This window comes from Loxodonta africana, chromosome 5, assembly GCF_030014295.1.
Source record: "Loxodonta africana isolate mLoxAfr1 chromosome 5, mLoxAfr1.hap2, whole genome shotgun sequence".
Lineage (NCBI taxonomy): Eukaryota > Metazoa > Chordata > Mammalia > Proboscidea > Elephantidae > Loxodonta > Loxodonta africana.
The window spans coordinates 27,593,002-27,611,028 of NC_087346.1; the positions used below are offsets into that span (position 1 = coordinate 27,593,002).

At 38.7% G+C, this 18,027-nt stretch overlaps 1 protein-coding gene across 7 annotated transcripts in view; it reads left to right on the forward strand.

Annotated features, from left to right (window-relative positions):
• PDE5A (phosphodiesterase 5A) overlaps positions 1–18,027 on the forward strand; it is a 160,572-nt gene that overhangs the window by 131,229 nt on the left and 11,316 nt on the right. For all 7 annotated transcript variants that reach the window (XR_002785850.2, XR_010322028.1, XR_010322029.1 and 4 more), the window contains exons 15-18: positions 254–341; positions 9,130–9,230; positions 11,142–11,219; positions 13,637–13,700. Coding sequence is in view for 4 of the 7 variants with exons in the window: in XM_023548615.2 (XP_023404383.1) it covers positions 254–341; positions 9,130–9,230; positions 11,142–11,219; positions 13,637–13,700 (331 nt within the window). In the remaining 3 variants the exon portion in view is untranslated. The remainder of the gene's footprint in view (positions 1–253; positions 342–9,129; positions 9,231–11,141; positions 11,220–13,636; positions 13,701–18,027) is intronic.

Genomic DNA, 18,027 nt, shown 5'->3' on the forward strand with positions numbered 1-18,027 from the left:
AAATTGTTTGTACGTGGAACCGGCAACAGTTGTTATATCAGTATTTGGCTCTTTCATTTTATTCATCGTTTTCCAGACGTAAACTCACCCTTTTTTCAACAAAGGGACAGAAAACTGTTAGTTTTATTAATTTTGTAAAGTAGCCTCTCTTTTAGGTAACCAATAAGAAGAAGCATAAACTGATAAGCTTATTGGGAAAAAAAAATTTTTTTTTTTTTTTTTAATTTACTTTCTTCAAAAAAATATTTTCCAGAAGCGAACACCCACTGGCTCAGCTCTACTGTCATTCCATCATGGAACACCATCATTTTGACCAGTGCCTGATGATTCTCAATAGTCCAGTAAGTACCCAATTTATGGTTATGGAATTTTAAAATAGAGCTTTATGAATTCAGTTTTATTTTTAGGTTTTGGATTTGTTCCCGGCATCATAGATTCTTGAACATACTTTATCCCTTTTTGGGTAAGGAAGACAAAGTCAAAACATTTGAGATCCTCACAGCCTCACTGCACTAAAAAAACGAGTCGAAACTGCCTAAATGTTGCCTCGTGTTATAAATTGAATTGTGTCCTCCAAAAATATGTCTTGTAAATTCTAACTTCTATACCTGTGGTTACAACCCCATTTGAAATAAGTAGTCTTTGTTATGTTAATGAGGCAGAATTAGTGTAGGGGGTATTTTGAGTCAATCTGTTTTGAGATATAAGAGATTAAACAGAACCTAGCAAGCAGAGACAGGGGAAGAGAGCTGCCAAGACACATGAAGATCGCCCAGGAGCAGAAGTTCAAAGGGACAAGGACCTTCGTCCAGAGCCAATAGAGAAAGGAAGCTTTCCCCTAGAGCAGGCACCCAGAATTTGGACTTCTGGTCTCCTAAACTGTGAGAAAATAAGTTTCTGTTTGTTAACGCCATCCATTTGTGGTATTTCTGTTATAGCAGCACTAGGTAACTAAGACACCTGAGAAGGGAAATTTAGTTACTCAACTAAATTTGGTTTTGGTTACTCCAAATTGTTTCTTGTTGCTGGGTGCCATCGAGTTGCTTCTGACTCATAGCGAGCCCATGTACAACAGAACAAAACACTGCCTGCTTCTGTGCCATGCTCACAATCGTTGTTATGTTTGAGCCCATTGTTGCAGCCACTGTGTCAAACCATCTCATTGAGGGTCTTCTCTTTTCTGCTGACCCTGTACTTGACCAAGCATGATGTCCTTCTCCAGGGGCTGATCCCAACTGACATCTCCAAAGTATGTAAGACGCAGTCTCGCCATCCTAAGGAGCATTCTGGTTGTACTTCTTCCAAGACAGATTTGTTCGTTCTTTTGGCAGTCTGTGGTATGCTCAATATTCTTCACCAGTGCCGCAATTCAGAGGCATCAGTTCTTCTCTGGTCTTCCTTATTCATTGTCCAGCTTTCACATGCATATGATGCAATTGAAAATACCTTGGCTTGGGTGGGGCATACCTTACTATTCAAGGTGACATCTTTGCTTTTCAACACTTTAAAGAGGTCCCTTCCAGCAGATTTACCCAATGCAGCTCGACTTTTGATTTCTTGACTGCTGCTTCCATGGGTGTCGATTGTGGATTCGAGTAAAATGAAGTGCTTGACAACTTCAGTCTCCTCTCCATTTATCATGATGTTGCTCACTGGTCCAGTTGTGAGGATTTTTGTTTTCTTTATGTTGAAGTTTAATCCATACTGAAGGCTGTGGTCATTGATCTTCATCAGTAAGTACGCTTCAAGTCCTCTTCACTTTCAGTAAGCAAGGTTGTGTCATCTGCGTAACACAGGTTGTTAATGAGTCTTCCTCCATTCCTCATGCCCCATTCTTCTTCATATAGTCCAGCTTCTCAGATTATTTGCTCAGCATACAGATTGAATAGGTATGGTGAAAGGATACAACCCTGACGCACACCTTCCCTGACTTTAAACCATGCAGTATCCCCTTGTTCTGTCCAAAGAACTACCTAATCATCTATGTACAGGTTCCTCATGAGCACAATTAAGTGATTTGGAATTCCCATTCTTCACAATGTTATCCATAACTTGTTATTATCCACACAGTCGAATGCCTTAGCACAGTCAATAAAACACAAGTAAACATCCTTGTATTCTCTGCTTTTAGCCAGGATCCATCTAACATCAGCAGTGATATCCCTGGTTCTACATCCTCTTCTGAGTCCAGCTTGAATTTCTGGCAGTTCCCTGTCGATATACTGCTACAGCCGCTTTTGAATGATCATCAGCCAAATTTTACTTGCATGTGGTGTTAATGATACTTATGATAATTTCTGCATTTGGTTAGATCACCTTTCTTGGAAATGGGCATAAATATGGATCTCTTCCAGTTGGTTGGCCAGGTAGCTGTCTTCCAAATTTCTTTGCATAGGCAAGTGAGGACTTCTAGCGCTGCATCCATTTGTTGAAACATCTCAGTTGATATTCTGTCAATTCCTGGAGCCTTGTTTTTCCTCACTGCCCTCAATGCAGCTTGGACTTCTTCCTTCAGTACCATAGGTTCCTGATCATATGCTAACTCTTGAAATGGTTGAAGGTTGACCAATTCTTTTTGGTATAATGACTCTGTATTCTTTCCATCTTCTTTTGATGCTTCCTGCATCATTTAATATTTTCCCCACAGAATCCTTCACTATTGCAGCTCGAGGCTTGAATTTTTTCTTCAGTTCTTTCAACTTGAGAAGTGCTGAGCGTGTTCTTCTCTTTGGGTTTTCTATCTCTAGTTCTTTGCACATGCTATTATAATACTTTACTTTGTCTTCTCAAGTCGCCCTTTGAAATCTTCTGTTCAGTTCTTTTACTTCATCATTTCTTCCTTTTGCTTTAGCTACTCGATGTTCAAGAGCAAGTTTCAGAGTCTCTTCTGATATCCATTTTGGTCTTTTCTTTCTTTCCTGTCTTTTTAATGACTTCTTGCTTTCTTCACCTATGATGTCCTTGATGTCATTTCTCAACTCCTCTGGTCTTGGGTCATTAGTGTTCAACGCATCAAACCTCTTCTGGAGATGGTCTCTAAATTCAGGTGGGATATACTCAAGGTCATACTTTGGCTCTTGTCGACTTGCTGTAATTTTCTTCAGTTTCAACTTGAACTTGCATATGAGCAGTTGATGGTCTGTTCCACAGTCGGCTCTGGCCTTGTTCTGACTGATAGTATTGCGCTTTTCCATCGTCTCTTTCCACAGATATAGTCGATTTGATTCCTGTGCATTCCATCTGGCGAGGTCCGTGCGTATAGTCTCTGTTTATATTGGTGAAAAAAGGAATTTGCAATGAAGATGTTGTTGACTTTCCAAATTCTGTCATGAGATCTCCAGCATCTTTTCTGTCACCAAGGCCATATTTTCCAACTACCAATCCTTCTTCTTTGCTTCCAACTTTTGTATTCCAATCACCAGTACTTATCGATGCATCCTGACTGCACGTTCGATCAATTTCAGACTGCAGAAGTTGGTAAAAATCTTCAGTTTCTTCATCTTTGGCCTTAGTGGTTGGTGTGTAAATTTGAATAATAGTCGTATTAACTGGTCTTCCTTGTAGGTATATGGATATTGTCCTATCACTGATAGCGTTGTACTTCAGGATAGATTCTGAAATGTTCTTTTTGACGATGAATGCAGCACCATTCTTCTTCAGGTTGTCGTTCCTGGCATGGTAGACCATAAAATATGATTGTCCAATTCAGAATGGCCAATACCAGTCCATTTCAGCTTACTAATGCCCAGGATATTGATGTTTATGCTCTCCATTTCATTTTTTTTTTTTAAATTTTTATTAAGCTTCAAGTGAACATTTACCATTCCAATCAGTCTGTCACGTGTAGGTTTACATACGTCTTACTCCCTTCTCCCACTTGCTCTTCCCCTATTGAGTCAGCCCTTACAGTCTCTCGTTTCGTGCCAATTTTACCATTTTCCCTCTCTCTCTATCTTCCCATCCCCCCTCCAGTCAAGAGTTGCCAACACACTCTCCCGTGTCCACCTGATTTAATTAGCTCACTCTTCATCAGTATCTCTCTCCCCCCCCACTGACCAGTCCTTTTCATGCCTGATGATTTGTCTTCGGGGATGGTTCCTGTCCTGTGCCATCAGAAGTTCTGGGGAGCATTATCTCTGGGATTCCTCTAGTCGCAATCATACCATTAGGTGTGGTCTTTTAATGAGAATTTGGGGTCTGCATCCCATTGGTCTCCTGCTCCCTCAGGAGTTGTATGTTGTGTTCCCTGACAGGGCAGACATCGATTGTGGCCGGGCACCAACTAGTTCTTCTGGTCTCAGGATAATGTAGGTCTCTGGTTCAAGTGGCCCTTTCTGTCTCTTGGGTTCTTAGTTGTCGTGTGACCTTGGTGTTCTTCCTTTGCCTTTGCTCCCGGTGGGTTGAGACCAATTAATGTATTTTAGATGGCTGCTTGTTGGCATTTAGGACCCCAGGTGCCACAATTCAAAGTGGGATGCAGAGTGTTTTCATAATAGAATTGTTTTGCCCATTGACTTAGAAGTCCCCTCAAACCAAGTTCCCCAGACCCCAGCCCCTGCTTCGCTGACCTTTGAAGCTTTCATTTTATCTCGGAAACCTCTTTACTTTTAATCCAGTCCAATTAGGCTGACCTCCCATTTCATTTTTGAAGATTTCAATTTTCCTAGATTCATACTTCGTACATTCCATATTCTGATTATTAATGGATATTTGCAGCTGTTTCTTCTCATTTTGAATCGTGCCACATCAGCAAATGAAAAGTCCTGAAAGCTTGACTCCACCTATGTCATTAAGGTCAACTGTACTTTGAGGAGTCAGCTCTTCCCCAGTCATCTTCTGAGTGCCTTCTAACCTGGGGCGCACATCTTCTGGCGCTATATCAAACAGTGTTCCACTACTATTGATAAGGTTTTCACTGGCTAATTCTTTTCAGAAGTAGGCTGCTGGGTCCTTCTTCCTAGTCTGTCTTATTCTGGAAGCTCAGCTGAAACCTGCCTGCCTTGCGTGACCCTGCTGCTATCTGAATACCAGTGGTATGGCTTCCAGCATCACAGCAACACACAAGCCCCCACAGTACGACAAACTGACAGACATGTGGGGGTACTTCAGTTAGAAACAAACAATATTGATAGTTTTGTGCCTGTCAGCTAGTTCTTCTCTCTCTTAATCCCAAATGAGGTAGCTTATACAGATCTAGGTTTTGCTCTTGCTCTTCTTATTGAAATTTATAATCTGAAACTTCTAATCACTAGCAAACTATTTTGGTAAGGAAAAAAGCCATTGTGTGTGTGTGTGTAGGAACCTAACCTAACCTAACCCATTGCCACCAAGTTGATTCTGACTCACAGCAACCCTATAGGACAGGGTAGAACTGGCCCATAGGGTTTCCAGTGAGCACCTGGTCGATTCGAACTGCTGACCTTTTGGTCTTAACCACATAACCACTATGCCACTAGGTGTGTGTGTGTGTGTGTGTGTGCGTGCTATTATACCATTTGGTTACATGAATATTTTATCAGTGTAAGAAAACATATAGGCTACGCTAAGCATATTTATGTTAAGGAAAATAAGAGTAAAATAATATACACTGACGTGCCAATAATGGTTGTCTTTGTCTAATAAAATTATAAATAATTTTTATTTTCTTTTTTTGCTTAGAATATTTTGGTTTATCCATTACTCACATTGTCTAGTGTATGCATGTATTATCTTTACAATAACAAAAAAATAATGAAAGTGTTAACTGTGACTTTGAATAAGCACAGTGCATGGGATATAATCGTGAAGCAGCTGTATCAGCCTCTCTTTAAGTTTGCTCACTAGGGCTAGTTCTTCCATTGCCTCTGGAAGGAAACTCAGGGAATCCCATAAATTTTCTGGGCTGTGGACATGCAGTGGTTAAGAGCTCAGCTACTAACCAAAAGATCGGCAATTCGAATCCACCAACTGCACCTTGGAAACCCTATGGAACAGTTCTACCCTGTCCTATAGGGTCACTATGAGTCAGAATTGACTCGATGGCAACAGATTTTTTTTTTATAGTAGAAAGCCCCCTAGTTACTTTAAGTCCCAATATACAGCATATAGGTCTCAATTATATACTATAATAAAACCAAAATGTCCAGGCCATGTAATAGTCAAAATTTTTGCATGTGCAGTTTTTTTTTGGGGCCGAAAATCAAGAAATCATACAATGTATTGCATTGGGCAGATCTGCTGCAGAAGACCTGTTTAAAATCTTAAAAAGCAAAGACATCACCTTGAAGACCAAGGTGTGCCTGCCCCAAGTCATGGTATTTTCAGTTGCCTCATATGCATGCAAAAGCTGGGCAGTAAATAAGGAAGACCAAAGAAGAATTGATGCCTTTGAATTATGGTAATGATGAAGAATATTGAATATACTATAGACTGCCAGAAGAATGGAACTAATTCGTCTCAGAAGAAGTACAGCCAGAATGCTCCTTAGAAGAGAGAATCACAAGACTTCGTCTTACGTACTTGTGACGTGTTATAAGGAGGGACCAGTCCCCAGAGAAGGACATCATGCTTGGTAGAGGGCCATCAAAAAAGAGAAGACTCTCAGTGAGGTGGATTGACACAATGGCTGCAACAGTGGGCTCAAACATAGTAATGATTGTGACCAGGCAGTGTTTCATTCTGTTGTACATCGGGTTGCTGTGAGTCAGAACTGACTGGACGACACCTAACAACAACAACAAAATATGGGCACTTGCTCCTGAGGTTCTTTGCCCTGCTTTGGACTGTTCTAAGCTTGTAACAGGTATCTCTTCCTTCAGTCCCCACCTTGATAGCAACCCTACTGTCTGAGAGATCCAGTTCCATCTGCATTGTCTTGGCCCACACGGACCAACTTTTCCACTCAGTGGTTTTGTGCATCTTAAATATCCTTAGAGTCAATCTCCAGACCTGTCCAAATTACCTGTACCCACCACTGCCATCAAGTCAATTCCCACTTACAGCAACCCTAAACTACCTCATAGAGTTTCCAAGGCTATAAATTTCCAAGGCTATAAATCTTTACGGAAGCCAACTGCCGCATCTTTCTCCCACCAACGCTGGTGGTTTTGAACCTCTCACCTGTCGGTCAGCAGTCAAATGCTTTAACCACTGTGCCACTAGGGCTTCTTAAGTTATCTCCGGAGGTACCAGTTCTTGATTTGATTTGTAATCTGGTTAGAAAGCTGCACAGTGGTTTGTCTCATAAACCATGTTTTTAGTTTGCAGTTTTTTAAAACAGACTTTTCAAGGACGTGTATGTCATGTTATAGCAGAAACATCAGCACTTACTTTTGAATTTGCTATCTGTGTGCTTCACCTAAAACTTTCATTTTAATATCTTGTTACAAATTCAGTTTTTAAGAAAGAAAACATGCTGACCTTTTTTTGTTCAAAAGCAGATTTAAGGGTATTCAAATCATAGCTGCCTCTGTTATTACATAAGTTATATAATACGTTTTTACTTAACCGATAAAGAATTTGATTTGTATACATAACTGACCTCAGATTATAAGACCCATTTATGTATCCTGTCTTTGTAAGCACCATTACACAAGAAATTACAGCCTCCACGTTGGGGAGGGGAAATAAGAATATGGCACGAAAAGACAGTTTCTTTTCTACAGATATTGTTTTATCTTGTAATATATATCAGAAGATATTTTCTGAATATTTTTCTGTTTGGCCTAGAACCTAAAATGATTTAATATGTAAAAATAATGCTTATGGTTAAGAGCTTGGCTGCTAACTAAAAGGCTGGCAGTTCAAATCCACCAGCTACTCCTTAGAAACCCCTATGGGGCAGTTCTGTTCTGTCCTATAGGGTGGCTATGAGTCAGAATCGACTCGATGGCAAATGGGTTTTGTTTTTTTTTTTTTTTTTTGGTTTTATGGTTGTAATTATAGATTTTTGTCATTAATTAAACATATGCCTCAATTTCACATGTGGTTATTCTCTAACCAATGTGTTTTGGCCCTGGCCCAGCACACTCGCTAGTTCCCCTATGTTCCCAACAAATCCTTCGCCTCCAGGTCCCATTCCTGAGCCCGTTAGCTTTTTCTCAGCCCTGAGATTTTGGAAGTATGTCTGACTCCATGTACAGATGTTGCTTTGAGAATAGTCTGAATAGCCAAGATGTGTACTTTACCCAGTTCAGGTTAAGAGAGCTACTATGCTTTAGCTAGGAGTTCCTTAGTGGTGCATACAGTTTATGAGCTTGGTTGCTAACCAAAAGGTTGGCAATTCTAGTCCACCCGGGGTGCCTTGGAAGAAAGGCCTGGTGATCTATTTCTAAAAAGTCAGCATTGAAAACCTTGTGAAGCACAGTTCTACTCTGACACACATGGGGTAGCCGTGAGTCAGAATCCACTCAGTGGCAACTGGTAATGCTTTAACTTAAGGCAAGAGATAAAAAATGTAGAAAAAGTGTTTATTGATTTGCACATGTGTAGCCACCTTGGAAATATTTCTTATAGATGTTTCAACCCATGTTTTCCTTAGACCACCAGTAAGCACAACTTTGGCTTATGTCTTCTACCCATCTATAGTGACATGTTTCTAAAGAATACACACTATTCCCAATATTGATTAGATTAAATATATATAAAAATGTACCAGAAATGTTACTGTTTATTACAAAGGCCATAGAGAAATAACTTTTTAATAATCAGTTGTTTAAAAAGTTCACTTCTCTGCTTTTCATGGCCATTAATATGCTTTGGTTTTAAAGAGTTTTACTTGCTGTTAGATTATAGCAATTAACTTCCCCAAGGGAAAATGACACACAGCTATTAAATTTCAGGTCTAGATTAAGGCCTAAAGAGTAGAAGAACTAGAAAAGCATGCATACATAGGTAGCTTCACTGTTATGGAACTGTTTTATATGAAAAGGGACGGGGTTGGGGGTGTAGATGGGGAACACTATTTCATGGTATTTATTTTAAGTAAGCAGGTGGCTTCTATATTCATGAGTTTTTAATACTGGGCATGTTTTCAAGATATGAGAGTGTATTTTCAGATTTTGTTCTTATGAGCTTATTGCTGTATTTTCTGGCAACTTGTCCGCCGTTTCTCCAAATGGAGTGCTAATGATGTTTTCTTTTTCCATAAAGGGGAATCAGATCCTCAGTGGCCTCTCCATTGAAGAATATAAGACCACGTTGAAAATAATCAAGCAAGCTATTTTAGCTACAGACCTAGCACTGTACATTAAGTAAGTTACCCTGAGATCAGTAAATAAGTCTTGGAAGTGATAGCATTGTTTCAAACTTTGCAAATCCACTTTGGGGACTTTTTAGATTATAATGGCAAATTATCTTGGCAAAGCTGTTTTTCAGACTTTGGATCAGTTTCTTCAGAAAAGCCAGAAATGCATACCCCTTTGGCTTACTTGATGCTAAAAATTACAGAATACCCAGTGATTTCTTATGTTTATCCACTGCCATATCCCTGGAGCTGTGTACAAAGCAGATAGTCATCTCAGGGTCATTCCAAGCCAGGTTGTCCAGTCTAAAGATTTTATAGGCCATTTGATTTTCCTCCTTATCCTTACTCCACCAACTTCATACCATGTCACAATTCCTTTATGCTGTCATCCAAGCCTAGGTAAGCTGAAGAAGGAAGTGGAAGCCAAACAAGTAGCTCTTGTTTCTTCTTCTGTAATTTTCTTAAGTTTTATTGTAGAACTTTGAAGTTAAACCGATTCAAAAATTAGGTTGTACATTGGAGTGGTGCTTATGGGATAGGCATTTTCATAATTAATCTGCCTTTCTAAAAGCTAGAAAGGACTTTCCTGCATCTGGGCAGCTGTTAGTTTCCCACCCATCTACCGAGATCTTGGTGCACGTGGGGAGTGAGGGGGTCGAGAGCCCACACTCCTGGGGTTCACCATACGCAGGTGTCTCTCTGGGTACAGGGATTCACGTCCATGATTTTAGCTACTCTTAAAGAGAAATAAGAACAAATAGAACAAACTCACAGAAACATTTTTTACCCTATGGGGTTTTTATAAAATGATGCCAGATATCCACTAGTGTATTTTCCAAAAGTAAATTGCATGTCTCAGCTTCATTGAATTTTGGAGCACTTTAAGACTAATTAGGATAAATGAAAATATAGTAAACTTTAGTTTATTCAGTATAAATAGTAGAATAAGGATTCCAGTAATTTGAAAAATACTTCTAACCGCATGTCCTTTTTCACCTTTCCACATGGGCCTCTCCCCTGAATCTTTGGGAAACCTAGTATAAGACTGCATTTTTTGATACTAATCACTGCTGGTGCAGTGGTCAAGCACCAGGCTACTAACTGAAAGGTCAGCAGTTCAAACCCACCAGCCGTTCCATGGGAGGTAGATGTCTCAGTGTGCTTCCGTAAAGATTACAGCCTTGAAACACTATGGGGCGGTTCTCTGTCCTACGGGGTCACTATGAGTCGGAATTGACTCTGGTAGTGGGTTTGTTTTTTTGGTTTAATCACATAGTCAATTTTGTTATGTAAATTTTTCTTATATTTGTCTTGCATCCTCAGCTAGATTTTAAGTACTGTGAAAAGAACAATTCTGTCTTTTGACTTCTCAGGATACTTACAAATATGAGGCACATAGGACTGTTGACTCTACACTGAGTGGATATTATTTTTAACTTTACCTAGTCTTTCTTTGCTTCAGAGCATTTAACAACTTTATACTGATAGAGTTGTTATATAAACACTTTTTACCCTACACCATAATATATATGAGTAAGATATTTGAAGTTAAATTGAAACCATGTAGATATTATGCTATACACTTAAAATTTCATAAATAGTTCTTAGCATCAAATTTTCAACTCATTTTTTTTATTTTCTTAAAATAATCTTCAAGAAATAAAATTACCATTATCTGAGCTCTGTATTAGAAATTATTTGAGGTTTTATGTTTCATCCAAAGGAAATGACAGAAAGGGGAAAAAATGAAGTGCTAAAGATTTTTAAATGATGATTTTTATATTGGGTTCTAAGATGGGAAAAAAGCTACTAGAGATTTTTTTTTCCCTCCAAATTTACTCGATGAGTCTTTATAGACCAAATTCATGAGAGCCTGGGGAATCATCGTAACTACCAAATATTTTCCTTTATTTTCAAGGAGGAGAGGAGAATTTTTTGAACTAATAAGAAAAAATCAATTCAATTTGGAAGATCCTCATCAAAAGGAGTTATTTTTGTAAGTAGGTTCACTATCCTTAAAGCTGAAGTTTTACTACCCAATTAATTTTCTCCCTGTTAGTTTTATTACAGTTACTGTTACAAGACAATGATCTCAGAAGTTGCCATAATTCTCCAGAGAGCTGTACCAAGGGCTGAATATGAATATTTATTTGAAAAGAAATGCATTTGTGAATTCAAGTGAATAACTGCTCCTTTATTCTAGAAGGACCTTTAAAATATGGTAGAATATCAGTACAGGGCTACAGGGCTCCCTTGTTAATTTTGCCAATTGTTCAGGACGGAAGAGCTGAAAATGGCACTCTAAAGATGGTGGGAACATGGAGGGGGCTATGAAAGGTTCACTTTTTTGAAAGATGGCAGAGCCGTGCTCTCAGAACTGGAGCCCCGCAGGGTTTCTCTTTTTCCTCACCAGTACCCCATTGCTCCCTTCTTCTAGCTGTATATACCATTCCTTTGCTGTTACTGCCTTTGCCACGGCATGAACTGGATCAATAAAAAGGAACAAAGGGTCAGTAATAAAGAAAAATAAGACAGAGCAGTACAAAGGATAGTGCTAATACAGTTTAGAAATCAACATTTCTTTAAATAGATTCATATTAGTGTGTGAATGAAGGTGTGAATTACAGGAAAACATACAAAGACTCAGCTATGTATTCTCTACGGTCATGCTTCACTTAATAAATATTCTCAGCATGTTTTTCAGAATAGTGCTTTAGGAACGTACAGACATGCTACCCTGACTAGTGAACAATTTTTCTCAATAACGAAATGAAATGGAACCTTATTTCCAAGCCTGTGCCACAGGCTCCCGGTGTCACTCTCCTTGAGAAGCTGTAAGCCCTCACAGAGAAGGACTCAGGATCTAGTACTCGGCCTGCCGTTTTGCACTCTTCATTTTTCAGATTGTAGTTAAGCTCACAGGGGCAGTGATGGTTCAGTGGTAGAATTCTCACCTTCCATTCCAGAGACCCAGATTTAATTCCTAGCCTGTGCACCTCATTGGCACCCACCACCCGTCTGTCCGTGGAAGCTTGCACGTCGTGATGCTGAACAGGTTTCAGTGGAGCTTCTGGGGTAAGACAGACTAGGAAAAAAGGCCTGACGATGTGCTTCCAAAAATCAGCCTTTGAAAACCTTGTGTATCACAATGGTTAGATCTACAACTGATGGTGGGCATGGCCTAGAACCAGACAGGGTTTTGTTCTGTATTGCGTGGGGTTGCTGGCTCTACAGCAGCTAACAAGTTAAGCTCATACAGGTGCATAGTCTTCTTTGGGGAGTCCATTTGTACTGGCAAATATTATTGAAATCCTTCACGAAAATGGGTTCAAATAATGATTAAAATCATTGCTGGTGCACAAACTTCTTGAGAGAGTCAGTGTAAAAGATAGCATGGCAGTAGAGTCATTTCCATTTTCTTTGTGGCCTGTATAGGTAGGGAGAGTGTACTTCTAGGTCGGATTTCCCTAGAGGAACAACTGATACAGTCTTTTGCCCAGAGTGTTTTTGTGTTACAATAATGACCTTTTGGCTTATCTCTTCAAACATATTAAAGGGATCATAGATTCGGAAACCCTGGTGGTGTAGTGGTTAAGTGCTACGGCTGCTAACCTAAAGGTTGGCAGTTCGAATCCACCAGGTGCTCTATAGAAACCCTGTGGGTGGTTCTGCTCTGTCCTATAGGGTCACTGTGAGTTGGAATTGACTCAACAGCAGTGGGTTTGGTTGGATTATGACTGATATTTGGATCTGACACGGGAAAACACTGCTCAAGAGAGAGAAACATTTTCTTAAAATGGTTGTGGTATTCAGTTCCAGAGCACCTTGTCACAAACTTCATAGCCCACCATGGTTTTCACTTTTCTTTTAAGAGAAGGAATGAAGAGCACCATGCTTGCACTTACTGCTTTCTTTTTCTCTGGCAGAGGCCATTTAATTTTCAAAAGCTTTTCACATGGAAGTCACTACATGTGTTGAGTGGATTAGAATGACCCACCATAACCGTTTTTGTTACAGGACTTTTATCAGTAGGATATCTTCAGTGGTTAATTATTAGTAATCAGTGTGTTTTCATCCTACTGTCACTGAGAATGGGATACCAAGGTTAAAAAAAAAAAATCATAGGAGCAGGCACATTTTTGCCTACAGGTTAATAATTTCTCTTTGTGCCAATCTGGAAATAAATGAGGTAGTTTGCGGGCAAATTCCAATAGTTCACAGTCTAACCAGAACAATACCACTCTGTTAATTGGTGCATCAGTCAGGCTTCTGTACGAATTCTGTTTTTATTTCGTTAGACACAACCATTGTTTAGAGGGTTTTCATTTAACTTTTTGTTAGTGACTGTTTACTGAGGTTATATATTCACATAAAAGTAAATAGGAATGTTGGGTTTCTTTTTCCTCTTAACAGAGCGATGCTGATGACAGCTTGTGATCTTTCTGCAATAACAAAGCCCTGGCCTATTCAACAACGGGTATGTTGCTTAGTGACAATTTAAGTACTAATTAAAACATCAAAATAAGAGAAGTCTTGACTCTTCAAAGTGGCTTCTATAGTAGCTTAAGTATTTATGGAATTTTTTTTTTCTAATTTTTAAGTAGTATTAAAAGCAGATAATGGACATAAACAGGTTTCCCTTTTTAGAAGGTTCATTTGCACTTAACAATATTTGTAAGATATATTAACACAACAAATTCCTAGCTGTTGGTTAGATTTAATTCCAGTACTTTTTCTGGCTCACTTTGGGACTTTTTTTAAAAACATCCTTTTGATAACTTTGAAAATTAGAAGAAACAAAATTATTTTTCTTGTCATGAGCCTGCTAGGCTACACAGAGCCTAGTAATATATCCTTCTCGCTAAATACGTTAACTGTTACAACATTTTGCAAAGGCAGTGAAGACCGTAGGCTCAGAAAATGATGGGTGTACATGCAGTGGTGTGTATATTGGTTTTTTGGTTTTTGAGATTGCATTTTGAATCCTTACTGCACTGAGATTATTGACAGTTTGCTGTGAGTTATGCCCTGGGCTGCACAGTCTTTGAGCCCAGGAATTACAGGGTCAATTCCATGAAATGCACGTGCTGAGAAAGCAGGATCAGAAACTCACTCTCCGTGTGCCAACATAGATGTTCCCTAAGCACCCAGGAAAGGTAGTATTTTGGTATTTACATACCTCCCTGCCCAATAATAAATAGGACTATAAACCAATATGGAGCAATGGTGACACAGTGGTTAAGAGTTCAGCTGCTAACCAGAAGGTCGGCAGTTCAAATCTACCAGCCTCTCCGTGGAAACCCTATGGGGCAGTTCTACTCTATCCTGTAGGATCACTGTGAGTCGGAATTGATTCGATGGTAACGGTTTTTTTTTTTGCCTATATAAAGAGGCCTAGTGGCACAATTGCTAACTGAAAGGTTGTCAGTTTGAACCCACCCAGAGGCTCCAGGAAAGAAAGACCTGGCAATCTGCATCTATAAAAATTTAAAAAACCAAATCCATTGTCATCGGGTCAGTTCCAACTCATAGCAACCCTATAGGACAGAGTAGAACTGCCCCATAGGGTTTCCGAGGTATGCCTGGTAGATTCAAACTGCCAACCTTTTGGTTAGCAGCCTGAGCGAGTTCTTAACCACTATGCCACCAAGGCTCCAGCCTAGAAAATCCTATGGGGCAGTTCTGCTCTGTCACATGGGGTCACTATGAGTCAAAATAAACTCAATGGCACCTAACAACAACGATATGCCTGTATGGAATAGGGAGGGATGTCTTTTCTTTTAACCTTTCTTCTGACTCAAACCCTTCTACCTATTGTTTTGTGGGGAGAAATAAATGAAGAGAAAGGTTTTTTGTTTGTTTGTTTTGTTTTGTTATAAAGGAAAATGTTGGAGGCTACCAAAGAGAGATTTACAGAAGCTAGGAAGAGTGTAATTTAGTGGTCAAGAGAGCAGACTTTCGACATGCACAACTTGACTTTAAATTCCATGTTACTACTTATTAGCTATTTATCCTTGTGCAAGTTATTTCATCTTTAAACCTTAATTTCCTCATCTATTGAATGGAAACCTGTACCACATAAGATTATCATGAGGTTTAAATTAACTTAATACTGTGAGCCTTAAAAATAAAAACCAAGCCCATTGCCATTGAGTCAGTTCCGACTCATAGCAACCCTATGGGACAGAGTAGAACTGCCCCATTCGGTTTCCAAGGCTGTAATCTTTACAGAAGCAGACTGCCACATCTTTCTCCCACGAACAGCTGGACAGTTCAAACCACTGACCTTTTGGTTCGCAGCTGAATGCTTAACCACTGTACCACCAGGGCTCCTTACTGTGCCCATAGTAATGCTTTTTAAATGTTTGCCACTACTACTATTCTGCCGATGATGATAATGAAGCCCTAAGGGCACTACTTTTCCTTCTCATCACAAGCAGCACTCATTCATTGGATCTTTATTGGATCCTTATTCTTTCTTAATACATTTGATTCCATTGCTAATTTCAGAATGACACAAAGTACTGAGGTTACAAACAGTGGCTTCCACTATATTAGAACTAAGAAGAAAAAAAAAATCATATTATCATATCCATAAATATAGCAATGACATTTGTCAAAATGTAATACCCATTCATGTTTAAAAAAAATTTCTTAAAATAATAAAATGAATATACACATCTCATTGTAAAATAAAAATAAAAGCTTTGTGTTAGAGATATTAGCTAATACAGACAAGTGAAAGCAAGTAGAGGTATAAGAATTAGAAAGCAAGAAGTAAAACTATCTCTGCTTAAAGATTAAATGATTATATATTTACAAAACCCAAAATAAGCAATGAAAAACTATTAAAGCAATAAGAGAATTTAATAAAGCATCAGGTTATGAAATTAACCTGTAAAATTTAATAACCTTCATATAAACAAAGAAAAACCAATTGGAAGAAGATATAATGGAAGGAAAGACATTTATGACAAAAAATACAATAAAATGTTTAGTTGTTCTTAGTTATCCAGTGCCACTTTAACAGAAGTAACACAAGTGGGTGGCGTTAGCAAACAGAAATTTATTTTCTCACAGTTCAGGAGGCTAGAAGTTCGAATTCAGACTGCCAGCTATAGGGGAAGGCTTTCTCTGTCTCTTGGCTCTGGAGGAAGGTCCTTGTCACTTTACCTTCTGCTTCCTGGTTCCTTAGACGGCTTCCTGTGTCTTGGGATTTATCTTATCCTATCTCTCTGTCTGCTCGACTGTTTAATCTTTTTTTATATCTCAAAAGAGATTGACTCAAGATACACCCTACACTAATCTTGCCTTGGAGTCCTAGTGGTGCAGTGGTTAAGAACTCAGCTGCTAACGAAAAGGTCAGCAGTTCGAATCCACCAGGCGCTCCTTGGAAACCCTATAGGGCAGTTCTGTTCTGTTCTGTAGGGTCGCTATGAGTCAGAATCAACTCAATGGCAATGGAGTTTTAATCTTGCCTTATTAACATAACAAAGACAGCCCATTCCCAAATGGGATTATAACCACAGGCATAGAGGTTAGAGTTTACAACATATATTTCAATCCATAACAGTTGTAAGCTTAAAAAATATCTAAAAACTATATGAAGAAAGTTATAAAACACAGCTAAAGCACAAAAGGAGACTGAGGTAATAGAAAGATATGCCATGTTCTTAGAAAAACTTATTCAGAAGTTTAATGATGAAACTCTGTTGGAGAAACTGTGGGAAAACAGGGAATGCAAAATATTACAGCCCTTTGAAAGTTTACAAATGTACATATGCATTTATGATTAATTCTAGGAATCTTATTCCAAAGATATACTGGCAAGAATATAAAAAGATACTTAAAAAAGGCTATTCATTTTAGCACTGTTTATAATAGCAAAGACTGGAAATACCCCAAATATTCATCAGTAGGGTATTGATTGAATAAACTATAGTACATTGACACAATGCAACTATAAAAATGAAATGAAGATTCTTTCTATACTATATGTACATATTTGCTTATATTAACCAAGGAAAAGTTAATGGTTTCCTATAAGGGAGAGAGGGAAGAGGGTTGAGGGAACCGAGATAGAAGCTACTACTCTGAGCGTACTTGTTTTGTAGATTAGACTTTGGAATCATGTAAATCATTTTCATAATTATAAAATTAAACTAAATAAGTAAAGCAATCACTTCATCCTGAAAGTAAAATGAAACAAACCTGATTTTGGCTGCAAATCCACACAGAGAGAAACTCTTTCATTTGAAGTAAAGAACACAGTAACGTGACCGTCTATCTCTAGTGAGATGTATCCTAAGAACCAAAAAAAAACAACGCACACACACACACACACAAATCTCAAACAGTTTTTAGTAATCATATTGTTAGTGGTAATTTTGTATCGATATTCAGTCACTATTTTGGGTGATGTGGGATGAAATCAAAAAGAAATTATGTTGGTATTGTTGAAAACTGGGATTTTCCGCATGAGTGAAAAGATAAAGATCTAAGGTGGATGAAGCTATGCAGAAATGCTGTAGTCCTAAATTTGAATCGGAAGTGTTGTATGCAACTGTGTTGTATCTTAGCTCTTTTCCCTGAAAAGGCTGAAAAATAATGCCCAACCCAGTAGCTGTGAATACAGCTAGTGCCCATGTTGAGGTTCTAAATACAACAATTTAGAGAAACCAGGGCTCCATGAAGTGGCTGACTCCAGCTCTAGAGCAGGAAATGTACAAGACGCACAAGAAGAGCCTAGAGCATCTTTTATGCCAGACAAAAAAAAAAAGCGGTCTGGCAAAGGAATTCAGAAA